Source organism: Nerophis lumbriciformis, linkage group LG18 (assembly GCF_033978685.3).
Source record: "Nerophis lumbriciformis linkage group LG18, RoL_Nlum_v2.1, whole genome shotgun sequence".
NCBI classification, from domain to species: Eukaryota; Metazoa; Chordata; class Actinopteri; order Syngnathiformes; family Syngnathidae; genus Nerophis; species Nerophis lumbriciformis.
The window spans coordinates 6,478,759-6,506,676 of NC_084565.2; the positions used below are offsets into that span (position 1 = coordinate 6,478,759).

General features: G+C 35.9%; 1 protein-coding gene across 3 annotated transcripts; it reads right to left on the bottom strand.

Annotated features, from left to right (window-relative positions):
- Positions 1-161: 161 nt before the first annotated feature.
- Positions 162-27,918, bottom strand: LOC133617540 (PI-PLC X domain-containing protein 1). Of its 3 annotated transcripts, none has more exons than XM_061977547.2 (7): positions 27,581-27,918; positions 26,961-27,076; positions 20,068-20,204; positions 11,888-12,016; positions 11,672-11,827; positions 11,427-11,610; positions 162-1,279 (listed from the first exon to the last, which is right to left on the bottom strand). In XM_061977547.2, the coding sequence occupies exons 2-7, from the start codon at positions 27,040-27,042 to the stop codon at positions 1,029-1,031; spliced, it is 939 nt and encodes a 312-aa protein (XP_061833531.1). In that variant the 5' UTR covers positions 27,043-27,076; positions 27,581-27,918; the 3' UTR covers positions 162-1,028. The 3 variants fall into 3 exon arrangements, with proteins under 3 accessions (XP_061833531.1, XP_061833532.1, XP_061833533.1); XM_061977548.2 differs by lacking the exon at positions 27,581-27,918 and adding an exon at positions 27,229-27,500; XM_061977549.2 differs by lacking the exon at positions 27,581-27,918 and having other exon boundaries at positions 11,427-11,565; positions 26,961-27,500.

A 27,918-nucleotide genomic window follows, 5' to 3' on the forward strand; every position in this document is an offset into this window, starting at 1 on the left:
AATTTGTTGAATCGAGTGTCGTGTTGAATCGAGTGTCGTGTTGAATCGAGTGTCGTGTTGAATCAACTAATCTGTTGAATCGAGTACTCTGTTGAATCGAGTGTCGTCGTGTCGAATAGAGTACTGTGTGGAATCGAGTGTCGTGTTGAATGGATTCTGAATCAATCAATCAATGTTTACTTATATAGCCCTAAATCACGAGTGTCTCAAAGGGCTGCACAAGCCACAACGACATCCTCGGCTCAGATCCCACATCAGGGCAAAGAAAAACTCAACCCAATGGGACAATGAGAAACCTTGTCCAGTCCATAGTGGATCTAACATGATAGTGAGAGTCCAGTCCATAGTGGATCTAACATAATAGTGAGTCCAGTCCATAGTGGATCTAACATGATAGTGAGAGTCCAGTCCATAGTGGATCTAACATAATAGTGAGTCCAGTCCATAGTGGATCTAACATAATAGTGGGAGTCCAGTCCATAGTGGATCTAACATGGTAGTGAGAGTCCAGTCCATAGTGGATCTAACATGATAGTGGGAGTCCAGTCCATAGTGGATCTAACATGATAGTGAGAGTCCAGTCCATAGTGGATCTAACATAATAGTGAGTCCAGTCCATAGTGTATCTAACATGACAGTGAGAGTCCAGTCCATAGTGGATCTAACATGATAGTGAGAGTCTAGTCCATAGTGGATCTAACATAATAGTGGGAGTCCAGTCCATAGTGGATCTAACATGATAGTGGGAGTCCAGTCCATAGTGGGGCCAGCAGGAGATCATCTTGAGTGGAGACAGGTCAGCAGCGCAGAGACTGATGCACAGATAAGTGATCCACCCTGGGTCCCGACTTTGGACAGCTAGCGCCTCATCTGTGGTCACCGAATCTGCGCCCCACCCCTCCAGGAAGGAGAGGGGGCAGAGAATGGAATGTCCAACCCAGGAACGGGACTCTGATGGAATGGTATGTGATGTCATCATCATGATGTTGTGGTGGTTCTGATACAGGTGTACGGAATGCATGTTGATATCAGTCGGAGTTGTGGCGAGTCAGCAGTTTCCTGTTGAGGCCGATGACCAGCGAGCAGAGAGGAAGCGGGCCCACAAAGTCTGCCGCGATGATGTTGAGGCTGCGGCGGTCCGAGCCGGGTCTCTGGTCCTGCAGCCATTTGCTCAGGTACTCCCACTGGGCCCAGGTGAGCGTGCGCAGGGACTGCTTGGGATTGGTCAGGATGTACTTCCTGGCTGCCGTCAGGTTCAGGCCCGTCACAAAGAAGCCCTCTGGAAAACAAGTCAAGGTGTCACAGGTGGGACATGGACAGGTTTGTATATTGCCCATTCATTGTCACTGGGGGGAAATTACCGGAAATTACAGGAATTTTGGTAAAGGGACAACATGTTTTGTGTTGGACATATGTGAAGGGCAGTGTGGGTGGATAGTTGAAAGGTGGAAATCGGGTTTAAAAAGTGTGAAAAATATTGAGAAATTTTCCCATTCATTTGAATTGGAATTTCCAGGACATTTGGGAATTCCGGAAAAACAGGAAATTTGACAAAATATTGATACCAGCACAATTGTCCAAGATGATATAAATGGGTTGGTGTTGGAATCTTTCAAATCGACTGAAAAATGTTCACTAGTATTTCGGAATTCCTGGAATTTTGGGGAAAACTGGGAATTTGTACTAAAAGAAAAATGGTAGTTTTGTTGTCCCAACTAGGAGGAATTGAAAAATGTGGACTGTGAAAACTTCCCAAAAGAGGTGAAAATAGGGCTTTGGAGAACTGTGAATTATGGGAATTCCTGGAATTTTTTTGAACTTGGAAAATTGTAGTTTGACTGTCCAAGGTGAGTGGAGTGTGTGGATGTTGGAACGGTTCGAATCGGGTGAGAAATGTAGGATATGGAGAGGTTTGCATATAGGGGGAAATTCCTGGTAATTTGGGGTAATCAGGGAATTTTGGGAACTGAGGAACATGCTGGCTTGAATGAAAATCGGATGAGAAATGTGGGATATGCAGTCGATTGTATATTTCCTGTTCATTGTCAATGGGGAGAAAATTCCGTGAAAACCGGGAATTTTGGTAAAGGGAAAACTTTTGTTCGACATGTGAAGAGCAGTGTGGGTGAATGGTTGAAAGGTCAGAATCGGGTTAAAAAATGCGAAACATTTTGAGGAAAGTTCCCATTCATTTAAATGGGAATTTCCTGGACATTTGGAGATTTCGGGAAAACTGGAAATGTTTTAAAATATTGGTAATACAACACTTGCCCTAGATGGTATGAATGGGTTGGTGTTGGATTTTTTTTTTAAATGGTTGAAAAATGTTGACGTAACAGAATTAAAAGGTGGTATTTCGGAATTCCTGGAAATTTGGAAAACTGGATGAAAAGAAAAATGGTAGTTTTGTTTTCCCATCTAAGAGGAATGTTTTGACGGTACAAAAATGTGGACTGTGATAACTTTCCAGGAAAAGGTGAAAATAGGGCTTTGGAGAACTGCAAATTATGGGAATTCCTGGAATTTTTTTGAACTTGGAAAACTGTAGTTTGACTGTCCAAGGTGAGTGGAGTGTGTGGATGTTGGAACGGTTCGAATCGGATAAGAAATGTAAGATATGGAGCGGTTTGCATATAGGGGGAAATTCCTGGTAATTTTGGGTAATCAGGGAATTTTGGGAACTGAGGAACATGCTGGCTTGAATGAAAATCGGATGAGAAATGTGGGATATGCAGTCCATTGTATATTTCCTGTTCATTGTCAATGGGGAGAAAATTCCGTGAAAACCGGGAATTTTGGTAAAGGGAAAACTTTTGTTCGACATGTGAAGAGCAGTGTGGGTGAATGGTTGAAAGGTCAGAATCGGGTTAAAAAATGCGAAACATTTTGAGGAAAGTTCCCATTCATTTAAATGGGAATTTCCTGGACATTTGGAGATTTCGGGAAAACTGGAAATGTTTTAAAATATTGGTAATACAACACTTGCCCTAGATGGTATGAATGGGTTGGTGTTGGATTTTTTTTTTAAATGGTTGAAAAATGTTGACGTAACAGAATTAAAAGGTGGTATTTCGGAATTCCTGGAAATTTGGAAAACTGGATGAAAAGAAAAATGGTAGTTTTGTTTTCCCATCTAAGAGGAATGTTTTGACGGTACAAAAATGTGGACTGTGATAACTTTCCAGGAAAAGGTGAAAATAGGGCTTTGGAGAACTGCAAATTATGGGAATTCCTGGAATTTTTTTGAACTTGGAAAACTGTAGTTTGACTGTCCAAGGTGAGTGGAGTGTGTGGATGTTGGAACGGTTCGAATCGGATAAGAAATGTAAGATATGGAGCGGTTTGCATATAGGGGGAAATTCCTGGTAATTTTGGGTAATCAGGGAATTTTGGGAACTGAGGAACATGCTGGCTTGAATGAAAATCGGATGAGAAATGTGGGATATGCAGTCCATTGTATATTTCCTGTTCATTGTCAATGGGGAGAAAATTCCGTGAAAACCGGGAATTTTGGTAAAGGGAAAACTTTTGTTGGACATATCTGAAGAGCAGTGTGGGTGAATGGTTGAAAGGTCAGAATTGTTTTAAAATATTGGTAATACAACACTTGCCCTAGATGGTATGAATGGGTTTGGTGTTGGATTTTTTTTTTTTTTTTTAATGGTTGAAAAATGTTGACGTAACAGAATTAAAAGGTGGTATTTCGGAATTCCTGGAATTTTGGGAAAAGTGGGAATTTGTATGAAAAGAAAAATGGTAGTTTTGTTTTCCCATCTAAGAGGAATGTTTTGACGGTAGAATGGTCAACAACGGTTGCAAAATGTGGACTGTGATAACTTTTCAGGAAAAGGTGAAAATGGGGCTTTGGAGAACCAGGAATTATGGGAATTCCTGGGATTTTTTTGAACTTGGAAAATTGTAGTTTGACTTTCCAAGGTGAGTGGAGTGTGTGGATGTTGGAACGGTTCGAATCGGATGAGAAATGTGGGATATGTAGAGGTTTGTATATAGGGGGAAATTCCTAGTAATTTTGGGTAATCAGGGAATTTTTCGGAACTGAGGAACATGCTGGCTTGAATGAAAATCGATGAGAAATGTGGGATATGCAGTCGATTGTATATTTTCTGGTCATCGTCAATGGGGAGAAAACTCCGGGAAAACAGGGAATTTTGGTTAAGGGAAAACATTTGATATATCTGAAGAGCAGTGTGGGTGGATGGTTGAGAGGTGGAAATCAGATTTAAAAAGTGTGAAAAATATTGAGAAATGTTCCCATTCATTTGAATGGGAATTTCCTGGACATTTGGGAATTTCGGGAAAACAGGAAATTTGACAAAATATTGATACCAGCACAATTGTCCAAGATGATATAAATGGGTTGGTGTTGGAATCCTTCGAATCGGTTGAAAAATGTTCACGTAACAAAATTTAGAAGTGGTATTTCGGAATTCCTGGAATTTTGGGGAAAACTGGAAATGTGTACTAAATTTTGAAATTTTGTTGTCCCAACTAGGAGGAATGTTTTGAAGTTGGAATGGTTAAAGGCGGTTGAAAAATGTGGACTGTGAAAACTTCCCAAAAGAGGTGAAAATAGGGCTTTGGAGAACTGTGAATTATGGGAATTCCTGGAATTTTTTGGAACTTGGAAAATTGTAGTTTGACTGTCCAAGGTGAGTGGAGTGTGTGGATGTTGGAACGGTTCGAATCGGATGAGAAATGTGGGATATGGAGAGGTTTGTATATCGGGGGAAATTCCTGGTAATTTGGGGGTAATCAGGGAATTTTGGGGGAAATTCCTGGTAATTCTGGGTAATCAGGAAATTTGGGGAACTGAGGAACATGCTGGCTTGAATGAAAATCGATGAGAAATGTGGGAAATGCTGTCGATTGTATATTTTCTGGTCATCGTCAATGGGGAGAAAATTCCGGGAAAACCGGGAATTTTGGTAAAGGGAAAACATTCGATATAGGTGAAGAGTAGTGTGGGTGGATGGTTGAAAAGTCAGAATTGGGTTTAAAAAGTGTGAAAAATATTGAGAAATGTTCCCATTCATTTGAATGGGAATTTCCAGGACATTTGAGAATTTCGGGAAAACAGGAACATTTACAAAATATTGATACCGGCACAATTGAAAATGATAGTTTTGTTGTCCCAACTAGGAGGATTTTTTTGAAGGTGGAATGGTCAAAGACGGTGAAAAATGTGGACTGTGAAAACTTTCCAGGAAAAGGTGAAAATAGGGCTTTGGAGATCTGGGAATTCCTGGGATTTTTTGGAACTTGGAAAACTGTAGTTTGACTGTCCAAGGTGAGTGGATGTTGGAACGGTTCGAATCGGATGAGAAATGTGGGATATGGAGCGGTTTGTATATGGGGGGAAATTCCTGGTAATTCTGGGTAATCAGGAAATTTTGGGAACTGAGGAACATGCTGGCTTGAATGAGAAATGTGGGATATGCAGTCGATTGTATATTTCCTGTTCATTGTCAAAGGGGAGAAATTATGTGAAAACCGGGAATTTTGGTAAAGGGAAAACGTCCGAGGTGTGGGTGGATGGTTGAAAGGTTAGAATCGGGTTTAAAAATGCGAAAAATGTTGAGAAATATTCCCATTCATTTAAATGTGAATTTCCTGAACATTTAGAGATTTTGGGAAAACCGGAAATGTTTTAAAATATAGGCAGTACAACACTTGTCCTAGATGATATGAATGGGCTGGTGTTGGAATTTTTCAAAATGGTTGAAAAATTCTGATGTAGTAACAGAATATAGAGGTGGTATTTCGGAATTCCTGGAATTTTGGGAAAACTGGGAATTTTTTTTTTTTACTTGGAAAATGGTAGTTTGATTGTCCAAAGTGAGTGGATAGTGGGACGGTTCAAATCGGTTGAGAAATGTGGGATATGGAGAGGTTTGTGTATTTACCATTCATTTTCAAAGGAGGGAAATTCCTGGTAATTGCGGGTAGTCAGGGAAACATGCTGGCTTGAATGTCCAAGGTGAGTGGGGTGTGTGGATGTTGGAACAGTTCGAAACGGGTGAGAAATTTAGAAATTGTGCAAGTTCGGAAAACCCGGGAATTCCGGGATATTTTGGAAAATTGTTTTTGGTGAGCACACGATTCCCGGTCGAGCTGAATGTTTTGATTCTCATTAAACGGTTCCAATGGAGTGAAAACTGTGGGCTGTGGAGCGCGACAAAGTTTTGCGCGTTTGGGAGAATAATAATAATAAATTGAGTTTTTTGGTGTAGAATTGCATCGATTGTGTGAATGTTTGGACACTCACACAAGGAATGCAGCTTCATTTCATCAATAAACTAAAGTCCTAGCAAGAAGTACACTGATCAAATGATATCACACTGTGGTGATGTCACTCCAATCATATCCTGTATCAGTCAGTCATATCCACACAAGAATAGACAGTATCAGTGTTTGATATCGGGGGTGTCCCACTTTGATATTCTTCATTTTAAAGCAATTATAAAAGTGTTAAAAATAGTCATATTATTTTTATTCAATGCTTAAATCTCTTCTATCCATCTGGCAATTAAATTATTTTTTATTTTGTACATTATTATTTTTTGGGCAATGACTGTTAAAATTTAAAAAAATATCCCACTAAAATGATTGGGGACCCAAAAGGGTCCCACTCATAAAAGTGTTAAAAATAAGTCAGATATAAATTATTGTTTTACTTTCACAACTTAAATCTCTGGATCAACTTCAGATCTATTCCTCCATTATAGGCTTTTATTTTTTCAAGGTTTTTTGGAGCTATTTTATGCCCTTTTTGTCAAGAATAACTTGTTTTTTTTAATGTCAAAAACAAAATATGGCATATTTTCCCCATAAAATAAATCAAAGTGTAATATTTGATGTGAAGTATTTGCAGCCTTAAATAGATCAATAATTCATAACATTGATTTTGATTCATTATTATTGTTTGAGCAATTACATTAAAAAAATCCCACTAAAGTTCTCAGGGATCCAAAAGGTCCCACTCATGAAATGTTAAAAATAAATCATACACTATTTATTTTGTTTACCTACAAAACTTAAATCAACTTCAGATCTATCCATTGATTACACTTTTTAAAAATTGTATTTCATGTTTTTTGTCTATTTTAGGCCCTTTTTCTCATGAATTTTTTTTTTTTTTTAAACAAAATATGCAATATTTTCCCCCCCAAAAAATATTTCAAAGCAATTAGAGCTTTGAATAGGTCAATATGTAAAGCTGTAATTGCTTTGAAATATTTATTTATTTATAACATTGATTTTAATTCATTTTTAGTTTTTGGGCAATGACATCTAAAATTTTAATATCCCACTAAAAATCTTGGGGACCCAAAAGGGTCCCACTCATAAAAGTGTTAATTAATATCTGACTTATTTTATGTTTTATTTTCAGAACTTAAATTTCTGGATCAACTTCAGATCTATTCCTCCATTATAGGCTTTTATTTTTTTAAGGTTTTTTTGGAGCTATTTTATGCCCTTTTTGTCAAGAATAAGTTAATTTTTTTATGTCAAAAACACTAAATATGGCATATTTTCCCACAAAAATATTTCAAAGTGTAATATTTGATGTGAAGTATTTGGAGCCTTGAATAGATCAATAATTCATAAGAACATTGATTTTAATTTATTTTTATTTTTTGGGCAATGACATTTAAAATAAAAAAAAAATATCCCACTAAAATTGTTGGGGACCCAAAAGGGTCCCACTCATAAAAGTGTCAAATGTAAGTCAGATATTAATTATTGTTTTACTTTCACAATTTAAATCTCTGGATCAACTTCATATATATTCCTCCATTATAGGCTTTTATTTTTTCAAGGTTTTTTGGAGATATTTTATGCCCTTTTTGTCAAGAATAACTTAGTTTTTTTTATGTCAAAAACACTAAATATGGCATATTTTCCCCATAAAATATTTCAAAGTGTAATATTTGATGTGAAGTATTTGCAGCCTTAAATAGATCAATAATTCATAACATTGATTTTGATTCATTATTATTGTTTGAGCAATTATATTTAAAAAAAAATCCCACTTAAGTTCTCAGGGATCCAAAAGGTCCCACTCATGAAATGTTACAAATAAATCATACATTATTTATTTTGTTTACTTTCAAAACTTAAATCAACTTCAGATCTATCCATCGATTAAACTTTTTAAAAATTGAGTTTCATGTTTTTTGTCTATTTTAGGCCCTTTTTCTCATGAAAAATGTTGTTTTAAAACAAAAACACAAAATATGCAATATTTTCCCCAAACAAATATTTCAAAGCAATTAGAGCTTTGAATAGGTCAATAATTCATAACAACATTTATTTTAATTTTTTGGGCAATGACATTTCAAATAAAATAAAAATATCCCACTAAAAATCTCAAGGACCCAAAAGGGTCCCGCTCATAAAAGTGTTAAAAATTAATATCTGACTTATTTTTTGTTTTATTTTCACAACTTAAATCTCTGGATCAACTTCAGATCTAGTCCTCCATTATAGGCTTTTATTTTTTCAAGGTTTTTTGGAGCTATTTTATGCCCTTTTTGTCAAGAATAACTGTTTTTTTTTAATGTCAAAAACAAAATATGAAGTATTTTCCCACAAAAAGAAATCAAGGTGTAATAATTCCCATTAAAGTTCTCAGGGATCCCCAAAAGGTCCCACTCATGAAATGTTAAAAATAAATCACTTGATATGATTTATTTTTATTTCAAAACTTTAGTCAACTTCAGATCTGTCAATTAAACATTTTTATTATTTTATTTAATGTTTTTTGTCTATTTTATGCCCTTTTTCTCATGGCAAAAACACAAAATATGCAATATTTTGACCCCAAACAATATTTCAAAGTGGAATATTTGATGTAAAGTATTTGGAGCCTTGAATAGATCAACAATTCATAACATTGATTTTGATTCATTATTTTTTTTTTGAGCAATTACATTAACAAAAATGCAATGTTTCTTGAATAAATAAATGTTAACATAAGAAATAAATAAACTTGTGAGCACAAATTGGTGTTAGGAGCCTCCCCACCAGGTAAATACTGTACTTTATTACTAAATAAAACTAGTGTACCACATTCTATTGACTTGTTTATGTACAATATGTTTGTTTTTATTTGTACTAAAACAATAAATGTTAAAATGGTGACATTTGGGAGGTGGATATATAATGAAATAGAAATTAATTCATTTCAATGTCCTGTGTTTGACTTACCAGCGTGGAAACTATTTAACTTATAACTATTGTCTCTGCAGTCAAATAATATAATCATTCATTATTTATGTTGGTTTGTTTACCTTTTTGTTGCTTTTTTGTAAAATAATATAATCATTAATTGTATTTTTTTGTTTACCTTTTTGTTACTTTACACTAATAACTTGTTTGTAAAATAATTCATTATGTGTTTGTTACATTGTTGCTTTAAAAAAAAAAAATTCATTATTTATGTTGTTTTGTTTACCTTTTTGTTACTTTACACTAATAACTTTTTCTAAAATAATAAATATTTCATTATTTACGTTTTCTTTACTTTTTTGTTACAATGTTGCTTTTTTGTTACTTTAAACAAACTTTTCTAAAATAAATAATTCATTTATATTGTTTTGTTGACCTTTTTGTTACATTGTTGCTTTTTTGTTACTTTACACTAATAACTTTTTTCTAAAATAATAATTCATTATTTATGATTTGTTTACCCTTTTGTGGCATTGTTGCTTTAGACTTCACTTTTTTGTAAAATAATACATTCATTATTTATTGTTTTGTTTACCTTTTTGTCACATTTGTATTACGGTACCTTTTGTAAAGCAATATAATTGTTGTTTTGTTTACCTTTTTGTTACATTGTTGCTTTTTTGTTACTTTACACTAAATGTTTTTCTAAAATAAAAAATTCATTATTTGTTTTGTTTACCTTTTTTTTATTTTTAAATAGTTTTTTGTTACCTTGCACTAAACTTTTTTCTACAATAATAATTCATTATTTATGTTTTGTTTACTTTTTGTTAAAGGGTTGCTTCTTTGTTTACACTAAACTTTTTGTAAAATAAATAATTCATTATTTATGTTTTGTTTATTCTTCTGTTACTTTGTTGCTTTTTTGTTACACTAAACTTTTTTGTAAAAAAGAATTTATTATTTATGTATTTTTTATTTTTCTGTTGCTTTTTTGTTACCTTTAATTGCAGTAATAACGTTTTTGTAAAATAAGAAATTCCTTGTTTATGTTGTTTTGTTTACTTTTGTTACATAGTTTAGCAACTATTTTGTAAAATAAATTATATATGTTTTGTTTACCTTGTTACTTTACACTAATAACTTTTTTCTAAAATAATAAATATTTCATTATTTACATTTTGTTTACCTATGTTACAATGTCGCTTTTTTGTTACTTTAAACAAACTTTTCTAAAATAAATAATTCATTATTTATATTGTTTTGTTACATTGTTGCTTTTTTGTTACTTTACACTAAACTTTTTTCTAAAATAATAATTCATTATTTGTTGTTTTGTTTACCTTTTTGTTGCATTGTTGCTTTTGTTACTTTAGACTTCACTTTTCTTTTAAATAATACATTCATTATTTATTGTTTTGTTTACCTTTTTGTCATATTTGTATTAGTTTTTGTAAAGCAATATAATTGTTGTTTTGTTTACCTTTTTGTTACATTGTTGCTTTTTGTTACATTACACTGTAAAATAAATAATTCATAATTTATGTTTACTAATTTTTTTTTACATCGTTTGTTACCTTGCACTAAACTTTTTCTACAATAAAAAAAATAATTCATTATTTATGTTTTGTTTACTTTTTGTTAGTGTTGCTTCTTTGTAAAATAAATAATTCATTATTGATGTTTTGTTTATTTTTCTGTTTGTTGCTTTTTTTCTTACCTTTAATTGCAGTAATAACATTTGTAAAATAAAAAAATTCCTTATGTTTTTTGTTACTTTACATTAAACTATTTTGTAAAAATAAATTCATTATTTTCATTGTTTTGTTGACCTTTTTGTTAAATTTTTATTACTTAGCACTCATAACTTTTTTGTAAAGTAATATAATTATTTGTTGTTTTGTTACATTGTTGCTTTTTTGTTACTTTGCACTCAACTTTTTTGTAAAGTAATACAATAAATGATTCAGCACTGATGACTAAGTCGTTGTCACAATCAATGAACAAAAGTGCAAGTGAATAAAATTCAAAAAGATTTGATATCACAAGTCCAAGTATCGGCGATAACAGCCCTGTCGTTACTCTGTATCGGGTTCGTGTCGTATCGGCCGTGATCATGTGCCCCCCCCTAGTGGTTGATGCTGAGTCATGTTTATGCCAGGGGCCGGCCTTCAAGGAGAATTGTGAGAAAGGTCGCTGCTTGCTAAGGTAAGGTAAGGTGGTGTGGGACTGACCTGGGCGTCCCAGCTGCTGCTGCCACTCCAGGTATCTGATGGCGCCGCGGGCCGTGCCCTGGTTGGCCCACCAGTAGGGGATGGCGGGGAGCAGCTGAGCGTGTCTGGACGCCACGTCTGCGTCGTAGGACAGGAGCACCTGGTGACCCGACGCCCACAGAGCCCTGAGGGTCAGATCGGGTTCCTGCCGGGACCGGGACGGCGGTGAGGACCCGTGCCAGAAAGACAAAACCCTGCGGACTCACCTGGCGAGGACACAGCTTGGCGCCGAAGAGGTGCTGCAGCGCCAAGATGAAGGACTCGTGGATTTGATCGTCCATTCCCTCAAAGTGTCTGCAGGCCAGGATGACCACCTCCTTGGGGTGAGCGTCCAGCCAGGACACCATGGACGCCAGCGTCTCCTGAGGGACAGGCGGCGGCTTCACGTACAGGCGGTCTGAAGGGGCGTGGCGGGCACTCACCAGCACCGTCAGGTGTGTGTAGAGGATGTGCGTGAAGTATAGGTGTGACCCCGGCTCGCTGGGCTTGCGTGCCACGCGCAGGTCGAAGTAACGGATGCCCATCGCCAGCTGGTCCTCGATGCAGCGATCCTTCACACACACACACACACACACTGCTGTCAGGGTTGCTCAGTACAAGATGGCTGCTGTGACATCAATCAATATGTTGGAAAACATTTTTAATCTCTTATGATTAGTGCTGTCAAATGATTTTTTTTAATTATTTTTTTTTAAATCAGAATTTAGATTAATCACAGGTTATTACTTGGATTAATCACGATTAATGGCAGGATGTTTCTTGGATTAATCACGATTAATCACAGGTTATTACTTGGGTTAGACACGATTAATCGCAGGTGATTACTTGGATTAATCACAGTTTATTACTTAGATTATACATAAATTATTATTTGGATTAATCACGATTAAACGCAGGTTATTATTTGGATTAAAAGCGTTTAATCGCAGGTTATTACTTGGATTAGACATGATTAATCGCAGGTGATTACTTGGATTAATCACAATTAATCGCAGGTTGTTACTTGGATTAATCACGATTAGTCGCAGGTTGTTACTTGGATTAATCACGATTAATCGCAGGTTATTAATTGGGTTAGACACGATTAATCGCAGGTGATTACTCGGATTAATCACAGTTTATTACTTGGATTATACACAATATATTATTTGGATTAATCACGATTAAAAGCAGGGTATTACTTGGATTAAAAGCGGTTAATCGCAGGTTATTACTTGGATTAGACATGATTAATCGCAGGTGATTAATCCCAATTAATCGCAGGTTGTTACTTGGATTAATCACGATTAGTCGCAGGTTGTTACTTGGATTAATCACGATTAATCGCAGGTTATTAATTGGGTTGGACACGATTAATCGCAGGTGATTACTTGGATTAATCACAGTTTATTACTTGGATTATACACAATATATTATTTGGATTAATCACAATTAAACGCAGGTTATTACTTGGATTAAAAGCGGTTAATCGCGGGTTATTACTTGGATTAGACATTATTAATCGCAGGTGATTACTTGGATTAATAACGATTATCGCAGGTTATTACTTTAATTATACACAATTAATCGCAGGTGATTAATTGGATTAATCACAGTTTGTTACATGGATTAATCACACGTTATTACTTGGAGTAATCACGATTATTCGCAGGTTATTACTTGGCTTAATCACGATTAATCGCAAATTATTACTTGGATTAATCACGATTATCACAGGTTATTACTTGGATTAAACGCGGTTAAGCGCAGGTTATTACTTTGATTAATGGTGATTAATCCAAGTAATCACCTGCGATTAATCGTGTCTAATCCAAGTTTATTACTTGGTTTAATCACAAGTTATTACTTGGAGTAATCACGCTTATTGTCAGGTTATTAGTGAAGTGAATTATATTTACATTATATAGCGCTGTTCTCAAAGCGCTTTACATAGTGAAAACCAATATTTAAATTACATTTAAAGCAGAGTGGGTGGAACTGGGAGCAGGTGGGTAAAGTGTCTTGCCCAAGGACACAACGGCAGTGACTAGGATGGCGGAAGCGGGGATCGAACCTGGAACCCTCAAGTTGCTGGCACGGCCACTCTACCATCCGAGCTACACCGCCCCATATTACTTGGTTTAATCACGATTAATCGCAGATTATTACTGGGATTAATCACAATTATTCGCAGGTTATTACTTGGTTTAATCATGATTATTCGCAGGTTATTGCATGGACTAATCATGATTAATCGCAGGTTATTACATGGATTAATCACAGGTTATTACTTGGATTAAACGTGGTTAATCGCAGGTTATTACTTGGATTAATCACGATTATCACAGGTTATTACTTGGATTATACACAATCGCAGGTGATTAATCACAGTTTATTACTTGAATTAATTAAATTAATCACAAATCATCATTCGCAGGTTATTACTTGGTTTAATCACGATTAATCGCAGGTTGTTACTTAAATTAATCCCGATTAATGACAGGTTATTACCTGGATTAATCATGATAATTTCAGAATATTACTTGGATTAATCCCAATTAATCGCAGGTTGTTACTTTGATTAATCACGATTAATCGCAGGTTATTACTTGGATTAGACACGATTGATCGCAGGTGATTACTTGGATTAATCACAGTTTATTACTTGGATTATACACAAGTTATTTGGATTAATCATGATTAACCGCAGGTTATTACTTGGATTAATCATGATTAATCGCAGGTTATTACTTGAATTAGACATGATCAATCGCAGGTGATTACTTGGATTAATCACGATTATCGCAGGTTATTACTTTAATTATACACAATCGCAGGTGATTAATTGGATTAATCACAGTTTGTTACATGGATTAATCACAAATTATTACTTGGAATAATCATGATTGTTCGCAGGTTATTACTGGGATTAATCACAATTATTCGCAGGTTATTGTCTTAATCACGATTAATCGCAGGTCATTACTTGGATTAGACACGATTAATCGCAGGTTATTACTGGGATTAATCACAATTATTTGCAGGTTATTACTTGTCTTAATCACGATTAATCGCAGGTTATTACTTAGATGAGACACGATTAATCGCAGGTGATTGCTGGCACACGGCCACTCTACCATCCGAGCTATACCGCCCCATATTAATCGTGATTGATCACGATTAATCACAGGTTCGTACTTGGATTCATCGCAGGTTATTCGCTTGGATTAATCACGATTAACCGCAGGTTAATACGTGGATTAATCACGATTAATCGCAGGATTTTTCGTGGACTAATCACGATTAATCGCAGGTTATTATGTGGATTTATCACAGGTTAACATGAATTAATCGCAGGTTTTTACTTGGATTAATCACGATTAACCACAGGTTATTACTTGGATTAAACACGATTAATCACAGGTTAGTACTTGCTTGCATAGTTTAAATGACCTTGAAAAGACCTCAATATTTGCACACAAATGCAATGTTATTGTCATCTTTTTAAATGTATAGAATAAATGCACGTTATTTGTTCTAACTTTGATCTAAAGTTCAGTCAGGGTTTTATTTTGGAGGGAAATTTGCCAGCAAAGTCTTGTGTGCATCAAAGTTTATTTTGTATTATATTTTATTTGCTATTTTTATTCTTAAATTGATCACTGATGGTATAACAGGTAAAAGAACATGTAGTCTAAATAAATTGCTTGATTAATCTGCGTGTGTAATTGAATAATGCCATTTTTTTTATTTTGATTACTCACAAGATTATCGACAGACTGAATTATGATCATTTTTCATTCTAAACTGGTGTTTCCAATCTCTCACTGTGGAGTAACTTCATCATGGCATTTACTGTAAAGGCTGCCAGAGCTAACTCATACGATTAATCACACAAATTGATTGCATTAATAATAATGTATAAACGATTAATCGCACTCCTTAAAAAAAAAAAGTTTATGTGTATGTATACATTTATACATTTTTTTTTTTTTTTTTTTTTAATTCGTATTCATTTAGTTTTAACTTATTTCTTCACACTAATTTTGACTTATTTTCAATTATATTATTATCATTTTAGAACATTTTATTCAATAACAGCTGATGTTTATATTTTTTCATAATTTATAACAATTTGTAATATTATATATTAATGTATTTTATGTATATATTTTTTTCCCCCCATGCTACTTTTTTGACTTATTTACAATATCATTGATCTATTGTAATAATTTTTTATTCGAGGACATTTTATTCTACAACAGCTGGTGTTTATATTTTTTCCTAATATATTTACAATTTGATTCATTTATTTTTAACCTTATTTTAAATCATTTTATGTAATTTTATATATTCTTTTATTTATTGTTTGATTTTATTTATTTTAACGCTAATTATTTGTGACTTATTTGCAATATTATTAATCTATTATAATAATTTTTCATTCTAGTACATTTTATTCTATAACAGATAGTGTTGATATTTTTTCATAATTTATTTACATTTGTATTTATTTCTAACGTTATTTATATTAAATATATATACTATATTACTGTATACTATAATATATTAAATATATTTACTTATTTTTATATATTAAAATATTTATTTTAATTTACAAGTAGTTTATTAATATATAGTTTTTCCTTGCCCTGATGTGGGATCTGAGCCGAGGATGTCGTTGTGGCTTGTGCAGCCCTTTGAGACACTTGTGATTTAGGGCTATATAAATATACTTTGATTATTTTATTTTATATATGCTAATTATTTTTTACTTATTTGCAATATTATTATTCTATTATAATAATTTTTCATCTAGTACATTTTTTTCTTTAACAGCTGGGGTTTTTTTTTCCATAATTTATTCACATTTGTATTTATTTTAATGTTATTTATTTTAAATATTTGTATGTAATTTTATATATTATTTTTAATATATTTATTTTTAAATCTAATTGTTTTTTACTTATTTGCAAAATTACTGATCTATTATGATTATTTTTCATGCAAGTACATTTTATCCATAACAGCTAGTGTGTTTCATAATTTAATTACATTTGTATTTACTTTTAACGTTATTTATAACGTTAATAATGTGGGTCCCACATCTGCGGTTCCCTCCAAAGTTTCTCATTGTCATCCCATTGGGTTGAGTTTTTTCTTGCCCTGATATGGGATCTGAGCCGAGGATGTCGTTGTGGCTTGTGCAGCCCTTTGAGACACTCGCGATTTAGGGCTATATAAGTAAACATTGATTGATTGATTGATTATTCCATAACAGCTACTGCTTATATTTTTTCATAATTTATTTACATTTGTATTTATTTGTAACTTTAATTATTTTAAATATCTTTATCTAATTGTGTATAATAAAATATTTATTTATTATTTGATTGTATTTATTTTTTAACGCTAATTATTTTTTACTTATTTGCAATATTATTATTCTATTGTAATCATTTTTCATTCTAGTGAATTTTATTCTTTAACAGCAGGTGTTTATATGTTTTATAATTTATTTACTTTGTATATATTTATTTTTAATGTTATTTATTTTAAATATTTTAATGTAATTTTATACATTTATATTTTTTGATTATTTTACTTTATTCATTTATTTTTTACGCTAATTATTTTTGAATTATTTGTAATATTATTATTCTATTATAATAATTTTTTATACTAGTGCATTTTATTCCATAACAGCTGGTGTTTGTATTTTTTCATAATTTATTTACATTTGTATTTATTTATTTCTAATGTCATTTATTTAAACTATTTGTATGTAATTGTATATGTTTATATGTTTCATTATTTTATTCTATTTATTTTTAACACTAATTATTTTGGACTTATTTGCAATATTTTTGATCTATTATGACAATTTTACATTCTATTACATATTTTATTCCATAACAGCTACTGTTTATATTTTTTCATAATTTATTTAAAAAAAAATTTTTTTTTTAACTTGAATTATTTTAAATATCTTTATCTAATTGTATACCTACTCAGTGGCCTAGTGGTTAGAGTGTCCGCCCTGAGATCGGTAGGTTGTGGGTTCAAACCCCGGCCGAGTCATACCAAAGACTATAAAAATGGGACCCATTACCTGCCTGCTTGGCACTCAGTATCAAGGGTTGGAATTGGGGGTTAAATCACCAAAAATGATTCCCGGGCGCGGCCACCGCTGCTGCCCACTGCTCCCCTCACCTCCCAGGGGGTGATCAAGGGTGATGGGTCAAATGCAGAGAATAATTTCGCCACACCTAGTGTGTGTGTGACAATCATTGGTACTTTAACTTTTAACTTTTATATTGCGGAGTGGTGCGTGGTCGGCGTGCCTCCTGCGGGAATGGAGTGTGTATGGCACGGCTTCGAAGCCCAGCTGACAGGTGAGTAGATTGCCCAGCTGGGGCTAATTATCTAATCACCTGTCGCCTTTATCAGCAAGGCCCCGCGGCCATGAGGAGAGAGAGGGCGGATGAGAGAAAAGCGCACACACCCGAAGACGGAAAGAGCAAGCGACCACGCGCACCCGTGACTGGAAAGTCCTACACCCTGGTGTTTATGCTAATAAAAGACTTGTTCAAACCTGCTGCCCGGGCTCAAGAAGATCTATCGGCCTCAGGAGAACCCTACCCACTAGAGATGCGCGGATAGGCAATTATTTCATCCGCAACCGCATCACAAAAGTCGTCAACCATCCGCATCCACCCGAACTAACATTTAATCATAACCGCACCCGCCCGCACCCACCCGTTGTTATATATCTAATATAGACGATGCAAGGCATTAGTGAGGTTATAAAGCTTTTGCCTGTTAAAGAAAGGAGACTGATCCAATGCTGCAGAGACATTCAATGCGTGCCACGCTGTCACGGTCCAGACGCACACCAGTGCGCAATCATCTGGGAGCCGCGCTGAGCGCACCTCTAAGCGTGCTCGCGCCACTCAAATTGCTGCAGGCAGCTGCGTTCTATCTTGTTTTAACATCCTGTGGCACTCTTCTGGGATCACGGCGGACGAAACTGCTCATGCTCAGGGTGTTTGTGGAGATTCGTGGTTTTGCACAAATGTGATGCACCATGTTAGATGTCACGGTTTTGTGACTGTCGTAGACATAAACAGCGTCGCAGCTCTTGCAAATCACGTAGCCAGCATTACTATCATCCTGATTTACAACCTCATAAAAACGAGTCCACGCTGAACTTTTCTGGCCTTTTTTCCCCCTGGTCTTTAGTATTCCCTTTTTTAGTTTGTTGCGTACCACGTTTGCTGCCGGCGTTGCCATCTCTTTTTTTTTTCTTCTTCTGTTGTGGCATATGCTGCAGGTGCCTGCTCGTTTTTCGTATGTGGGTAACAACATTTAACTATGTATATATATTTCCGAATTGGTTTAACTGCCACCCGCCTGAATCTATTTAAAATCTAATTTTATTTTATTTCAACCGCCCGACCCGACCCGCGGATAAAATCTAATTTTTTTTTATTTCAACCGCCCGACCCGCGGATAATCCGCGGATAATCCGCGGACTCCGCGGTTGTATCCGCAAACCGCGCATCTCTACTACCCACACAGAGAGTCGTTCACATATATATTAAAATATTTACTTAGACTTAGACTTCCTTTTTATTGTCATTCAAATTTGAACTTTACAGCACAGATAAGAACGAAATTTCGTTACATAAACTCATGGTAGTGCAGGATAAAAAAGCAATACGGTGCATATATAAATAAATAAATATATATAAATAATATATAAATATATATATATATATAAAATAAATAAATAAACACATATATATAAATATATAAATAAATAAATAGATTACTGTACAGATAAATATATTGCACTTTTTCACATGCGTCCACGTTTATGGATGTATGTTATATTGTCTTTTTTATTCCAGCGAGTTAATCCATTTTGGGGGGAGTTGAGGGCATAATTTAATTATGATGCGTTCAAGAGTCTTATGGCCTGAGGGAAGAAGCTGTTACAGAAGCTGGAGGTTCTGCTTCGGAGGCTGCGGAACCTCTTTCTAGAGTCCAGCAGTGAAAACAGTCCTTGGTGGGGGTGGAAGGAGTCTTTGCAGATTTTCTGAGCCCTGGTCAGGCAGCGGCTTTTTGCGATCTCCTGGTTTATTATTTGATTGTATTTATTTATTTTTTAAACGCTAATTATTTTTTACTTATTTGCATTATTATTCTATTGTAATGATTTTTCATTCTACTACATTTTATCCTTCAACAGCTGATGTTTATATTTGTCATAATGTATTTACATTTGTATTTATTATATATGTTATTTATTTAAAATATTTTAATGTAATTTTATACATTTATATATTTGTTTTTATTTGATTTTATTTATTTATTTTTAACGCTAATTATTTTTGACTTATTTGTAATATTATTGATCTATTATAATCATTTTTCATTCTAGTACATTTTATTCCATAACAGCTGGTGTTTGTATTTTTTCATAATTTATTTACATGTGTATTTATTTTTAACGTTATTTATTTTAAATAAATATGCAATTTTATGTATTAAAATATTTATTTATTATTTTATTTATTTAACACTAATTATTTTATTTATTATATATAACAGGAAGTACCTGCGTGGTGGCCCACTTGTAGATGGTGGGCCTGGTGAAGCAGCAGCAAAGTCCATCCAGGATCCTGAAGATGTCCGACTCAGACCTGACCAGCGGAGAGTTGATGTCCAGACAATAACTCATGGTGTCGTGACTTCCTGTTGGGGAAAACTACTTTGAAAGATGTCATCTTATCATTTCTTTCCACTTCCTGTTGGTCTACGTGACATCTAATTTTGCAGCTACACCCCTGACTCATTCAACTTGGTGCTTGACACATGCTAACGTTAACATGCTAACTTTTTCAACCAATTTTGCAGCCGAACACCTGAGTCATAGAACTTGGTCGTTGACACAGCATTACATTTTGCAGTCGAACGCCTCAGAATCAAATGACTTGGTACTTTGCACATATTAACTGTTAGCGTGCTAACGTTGACATGCTAACTTTTTCAGCCAATTTCGCAGCCCAACACATCAGTCATAAAACTTGGTGCATGACACATGCTTAATGTTAGCATGCTCACATTAACCTGCTAACTTTTTCAGCCAATTTTGCAGCTGAACACAAAGTCATTAAACCTGGTACTTGACACATGCTAACTGTTAGCATGCTAACGTTAACATGCTGAATTTTTCAGCCAAACACATCAGAGTCATAGAACTTGGTACTTGACACATGCCAACTGTTTGTTAGCATGCTAACCTTTTCAGCCAATTTTGCAGCTAAACACCGGACTCATAGACTTGGTACTTGGCACATGCTAACTGTTAGCATGCTAGTGTTAACATGGTAACTTTTCCAGCCAATTTTGCAGCCGCACACCTCAGAGTCATTGAACTTGGTACTTGACACATACTAACGTTAACATGCTGACTTGTTCAGCCAATTTTGCAGCCAAACCCGTCAGAGTCATAGAACTTGGTACTTGACGCATGCCAACTGTTTGTTAGCATTTTAACGTTAACATGCTAAACTTTTCAGCCAATTTTGCAGCTAAACACCGGACTCATAGAACTTGGTACTTGACACATGCTAACTATTAGCATGCTAGTGTTAACATGCTAACTTTTTCAGCCAATTTTGCAGCCGAACGCCCTACAGTCAGAGCTTGGTACTTGACACATGCTAACTGTTAGCATGCTAACGTTAATATGCTGACTCTTTCAGCCAATTTTGCAGCCGAACACCTCAGTCATAGAATTTGGTACTTGGCACATGCTAACTGTTAGCATGCTAACTTTTTCAGCCAATTTTGCAGCTAAACGCCCGAGTCATAGACCTTGGTACTTGACATATGCTGTTAGCATGCTAACGTTAACGTGCCAACCTTTTCAGACAATTTTGCAGCCGAACACCTCAGAGTCCTAGAACTTGGTACTTGACAGATGCCAACTGTTTGTTAGCATGCTAACGTTAACATAACTTTTTCAGCCAATTTTGCAGCCAAAGACATCAGTCATAGAATTTGGCACTTGACACATGCCAACTGTTTGTTAGCATGCTAACGTTAACATGCTACCTTTTTCAGCCAAGTTTGCAACCGAACACCTCAGACTCATACTATTTGGTACATCACACATGCTAACTGTTAGCATGCTGATGTTAACATGTTGACTTTTTTCAGACAATTTTGCAGCTAAACACCAGAGTCATAGAACTTGGTACTTGACACATGCTGTTAGCATACTAATGTTAACATGCTAACTTTTTCAGTCTATTTTTACAACCGAGTGCCTCAGAATCAAATGACTTGGTACTTGGCACATATTAACTGTTAGCATGCTAACGTTGACATGCTAACTTTTTCAGCCAATTTTGCAGCCCAACACATCAGTCATAAAACTTGGTACATGACACATGCTTAATGTTAGCATGCTCACATTAACATGCTAACTTTTTCAGCCAATTTTGCAGCCGAACACAAAGTAATTAAACTTGGTACTTGACACATGCTAACTGTTAGCATGCTAACGTTAACATGCTGACTTTCAGCCAATTTTGCAGCTAAACACCGGACTCATAGAATTTGGTACTTGACACATGCTAACTGTTAGCATGCTAGTGTTAACATGCTAACTTTTCCAGCCAATTTTGCAGCCGCACACCTCAGAGTCATTGAACTTGGTACTTGACACATGCTAACGTTAACATGCTGACTTTTTCAGCCAATTTTGCAGCCAAACACGTCAGAGTCATAGAACTTGGTACTTGACACAGGCCAACTGTTTGTTAGCATGCTAACGTTAACATGCTAAACTTTTCAGCCAATTTTGCAGCTAAACACCTGACTCATAGAACTTGTTACTTGACACATGCTAACTGTTAGCATGCTAGTGTTAACATGCTAACTTTTTCAGCCAATTTTGCAACCGAACGCCCTACAGTCAGAGCTTGGTACTTGACACGTGCTAACTGTTAGCATGCTAACATTAATATGCTGACTCTTTCAGCCAATTTTGCAGCCGAACACATCAGTCATAGAATTTGGTACTTGGCAAATGCTAACTGTTAGCATACTAACTTTTTCCGCCAATTTTGCAGCTAAACGCCTGAGTCATAGAGCTTGGTACTTGACATATGCTGTTAGCATGCTAACGTTAACGTGCCAACCTTTTCAGACAATTTTGCAGATGAACACCCCAGAGTCATAGAATTTGGTACTTGACAGATGCCAACTGTTTGTTAGCATGCTAACGTTAACATAACTTTTTCAGCCAATTTTGCAGCCAAAGACGTCAGTCATAGAATTTGGTACTTGACACATGCCAACTGTTTGTTAGCATGCTAAGGTTAACATGCTAACTTTTTCAGCCAAGTTTGCAACCGAACACCTCAGACTCATATTACTTGGTACATGACACATGCTAAATGTTAGCATGTTGATGTTAACATGTTGACTTTTTTCAGACAATTTTGCAGCTAAACACCCGAGTCATAGAACTAGGTACTTGACACATGCTAACATTAACATGCTAACTTTTTCAGTCGAGTGCCTCAGAATCATATGACTTGTTACTTGGCACATGTTAACAGTTAGCATGCTAACGTTGACATGCTAACTTTTTCAGCCAATTTTGCAGCTGAAGGCCTCAGAATCATATGACGTGGTACTAAGTTGACACATGCTAACTGTTATCATGATAACGTTAACATGCTAACTTTTTCAACCAATTTTGCAGCTGAACACCTGAGTCATAGACTTGGTACTTGACACATGCTAACTGTTTGTTAGCATGTTAACGTTAACATAATTTTTTCAGCCAATTTTACAGCCAAACACCAGAGTCATAGAACTTGGTACATGACACATGCTAACTCTTAGCATGCTAGCTTTTTCAGCCAATTTTGCAGCCGAACACCTCAAAGTCATAGAACTTGATACTTGACACATGCTAACTCTTAGCATGCTAGATTTTTCAGCCAATGTTGCAGCCCAACGCTTCAGAGTCATAGAACTTGGCACTTGACACATGCTAACTCTTAGCATGCTAGATTCTTTGGCCAATTTTGCAGCCAAACACCTCAGAGTCATAGAACTTGGTACTTGACACATGCTAACTCTTAGCATGCTAGATTTTTCAGCCAATGTTACAGCCCAACACCTCAGAGTCATTGAACTTGGCACTTGACACATGCTAACTGTTAATTAGCATGCTAACGTTAACATAATAACTTTTTCAGCTAAACACCTCAGAGTCATACAACTTGGTACTTGACACATGCTAGCTCTTAGCATGCTAGCTTTTTCCGCCAATTTTGCAGCCCAACACCTCAGTCATAGAACTTGGCACTTGACACATGCTAACTGTTAGTTAGCATGCTAACGTTAACATAATAACTTTTTCAGCTAAACATCCCAGAGTCATAGAACTTAGTACTTGACACATACTAACTGTTAGCATGCTAACAATAACACGCTAACTTTTTAGCCAATTTTGCAGCCGAACACCTCAGGGTCATAGAACGTGATACTTGACACATGCTAACTCTTAGCATACTGAATTTTTCAGCCAACGTTGCAGCCCAACACCTCAGAGTCATAGTACTTGGTACTTGACACATGCTAACTGTTAGTTAGCATGCTAACGTTAACATAATAACTTTTTCAGCTAAACACATCAGAGTCATAGAACTTGGTACATGACACATGCTAACTCTTAGCATGCTAGCTTTTTCCACCAATTTTGCAGCCCAACACCTCACAGTCATAGAACTTGGTACTTGACACATGCTAACTCTTAGCATGCTATATTTTTCAGCCAATGTTACAGCCCAACACCTCAGAGTCATAGTACTTGGCACTTGACACATGCTAACTGTTTGTTAGCATATTAACGTGAACATAATAACTTTTTCGGCCAATTTTGCAGCCGAACACCTCAGAGTCATAGAACTTGAGACATGCTAACTCTTAGCATGCTATATTTTTCAGCCAATGTTACAGCCCAACACCTCAGAGTCATAGAACTTGGTACTTGACACATGCATGTTAACGTTAACATAATAACTTTTTCAGCCAATTTTGCAGCCAAACACCTCAGAGTCATACAACATGATACTTGACACATGCTAACTCTTAGCATGCTAGATTTTTCAGCCCAACACCTCATAGTCATAAAACTTGGTACATGACACATGCTAACTATTAGCATGCTAGCTTTTTCCGCCAATTTTGTAGCCGAACACCTCACAGTCATAGAACTTGGTACTTGACACATGGTAACTCTTAGCATGCTATATTTTTCAGCCAATGTTACAGCCCAACACCTCAGAGTCATAGAACTTGATACATGCTAACTCTTAGCATGCTAGCTTTTTCGGCCAATTTTGCAGCCGAACACCTCAGAGTCATACAACTTGATACTTGACACGTGCTACCTCTTGGCATGCTAGCTTTTTCAGCCAATTTTGCAGCCAAACACCTCAGAGTGATACAACTTGATAATTGACACATGCTAACTCTTAGCATGCTAGCTTTTTCAGCCAATTTTGCAGCCAAACACCTCAGAGTCATACAACTTGATAATTGACACATGCTAACGCTTCGCATGCAAGCTTTTTCCGCCAATTTTGCAGCCGAACACCTCAGAGTCATAGAACTTGATACATGCTAACTCTTAGCATGCTAGCTTTTTCCGCCAATTTTGCATCCGAACACCTCAGAGTCATAGAACTTGGTACATGACACATGCTAACTCTTAGCATGCTAGCTTTTACCGCTAATTTTGCAGCTGAACACCTCAGAGTCATAGAACTTGGTACTTGACACATGCTAACTCTTAGCATACTATATTTTTCAGCCAATGTTACAGCGGAACACCTCAGAGTCATAGAACTTGATACATGACGCATGCTAACTCTTAGCATGCTAGCTTTTTCGGCCAATTTTGCATCCGAACACCTCAGAGTCATAGAACTTGGTACATGACACATGCTAACTCTTAGCATGCTAGCTTTTACCGCTAATTTTGGAGCTGAACACCTCAGAGTCATAGAACTTGGTACTTGACACATGCTAACTCTTAGCATACTATATTTTTCAGCCAATGTTACAGCGGAACACCTCAGAGTCATAGAACTTGATACATGACACATGCTAACTCTTAGCATGCTAGCTTTTTCGGCCAATTTTGCATCCGAACACCTCAGAGTCATAGAACTTGGTACATGACACATGCTAACTCTTAGCATGCTAGCTTTTTCGGCCAATTTTGCAGCCGAACACCTCAGAGTCATACAACTTGATACTTGACACATGCTACCTCTTGGCATGCTAGCTTTTTCAGCCAATTTTGCAGCCAAACACCTCAGAGTGATACAACTTGATAATTGACACATGCTAACTCTTAGCATGCTAGCTTTTTCAGCCAATTTTGCAGCCAAACACCTCAGAGTCATAGAACTTGATACATGCTAACTCTTAGCATGCTAGCTTTTTCAGCCAATTTTGCAGCCGAACACCTCAGAGTCATAGAACTTGGTACTTGACACATGCTAACTCTTAGCATGCTAGCTTTTTCAGCCAATTTTGCAGCCGAACACCTCAGAGTCATAGAACGTGGTACTTGACACATGCTAACTCTTAGCATACTATATTTTTCAGCCAATGTTACAGCGGAACACCTCAGAGTCATAGAACTTGATACATGACACATGCTAACTCTTAGCATGCTAGCTTTTTCGGCCAATTTTGCATCCGAACACCTCAGAGTCATAGAACTTGGTACATGACACATGCTAACTCTTAGCATGCTAGCTTTTTCAGCCAATTTTGCAGCCGAACACCTCAGAGTCATAGAACTTGGTACTTGACACATACTAACTGTTAGCATGCTAACAATAACACGCTAACTTTTTAGCCAATTTTGCAGCCGAACGCCTTGGAGAACCTTGGTACTTGGCACATTACCACGCTAACTTTTTGAGCTGGTCTACAATTGAACGCCTCAGAGTCGCAAAACTTGGTACTTTTTGACACGACAGGCATTCCTTAATGACATCGTCTATTTTTTGTGTCCTTTTCTAATCCGGTTTGTGTTTATTTTGTCTTTAGAATGTTGTCGCGAGCCAAAGAAAACAAAACACACCGGACCTTTTGGACGCCCCCGATTTCCAGTATGCCATGTTGAACTGATACAACTGGTTTGTGTTGTCATGCACGATGACTGGCATGCAACACAATTAACCCACCGGACCTACAAGTTTACACGATACATCACTTTAACACAATAGAATAGAAACAACACATTGTTATAGATGTACTGATTCAATTTAAAAAAAAAAAATTTAGGAAAAATAAAGTGTGTTTTCAGTTTAGAAATAATTAAAGTGTTTTTAGGAATAAATAATAAAGTGTTTTCAGTTTAAGAATGAATTAAAAAAAGTGTTTTTGTAAGGAATAATCAAGTACCAGGTATGGCCAGGTGGTTGAGCGGGACGTCCCACAGCTCCTCCGGCAAAGCGGCCATCCAGTCCCGGCAACGCAGATCCATGATGTCCGCCCTTCTGCTCCGGTGAGTCACACGCCTAAAAAAAAAAATAGAAAAAAAAGGCACAATCCTGAGAATCTTTGTGCCTTGATCATTGGACCGACACTTATTGATTAATTAATCCATTCAAAAAGCCTCGATAAACAGGAAGTGAAGTGATTGGCCGGGACAGCTCGGCGGCCGCAACACCTGCAGCTGGGGGGGATTGTCGCGCATGCGCATTGAACGCCACAAAGACGACCAGGAAGCGAGATGGTTCCCTCCCGGAAATAAAACCTTGCTTGTAAACTTGTTCGGAAATAAACGTTAGCGCTTGTAAAAGACGTAAACAAAACAAGTATTCAGTCGACGACTAGTAATAACACGCCAGTCGACGTTTTCTAAAATGGTCGATGGGTAGTTTCACCTTTTCTCACAAATAGGACATTAAAACGTCATAAAGAAGGGACTCATTTCGCGTCGTTTTTGGGGTTTTTTTTTACCAAAAAAATTAGTCAAAAATGAATGACTTGACCAAAGTAAACCACACACACAGACTTACACTAAGCAGGGAGTTCGCCACTTCTACTGTCAATATTTTCGACTCCAACATTATGCTTCTATTGCATGAAAAAAGACCACAATTTAAGAGTTTTTTTAACCCGTCGGACTAGACACAATAAAGTATTGAACGCTTCAAAGACGACCAGGAAGCGAGATGGTTCCCTCCCACTCGCTAGCTGATTACGGAAATAAAACGTTGCTTATAAACGGGTACGGAAATAAATGTTAGCGCTTGTAAAAGACGAAAACAAAACAAGTATGCAGCCGACGTTTTCTCGAATTTTCGATGTGAAGTTTCACTTTTTGTCTCACAAATATGACATTAAAACATCATAA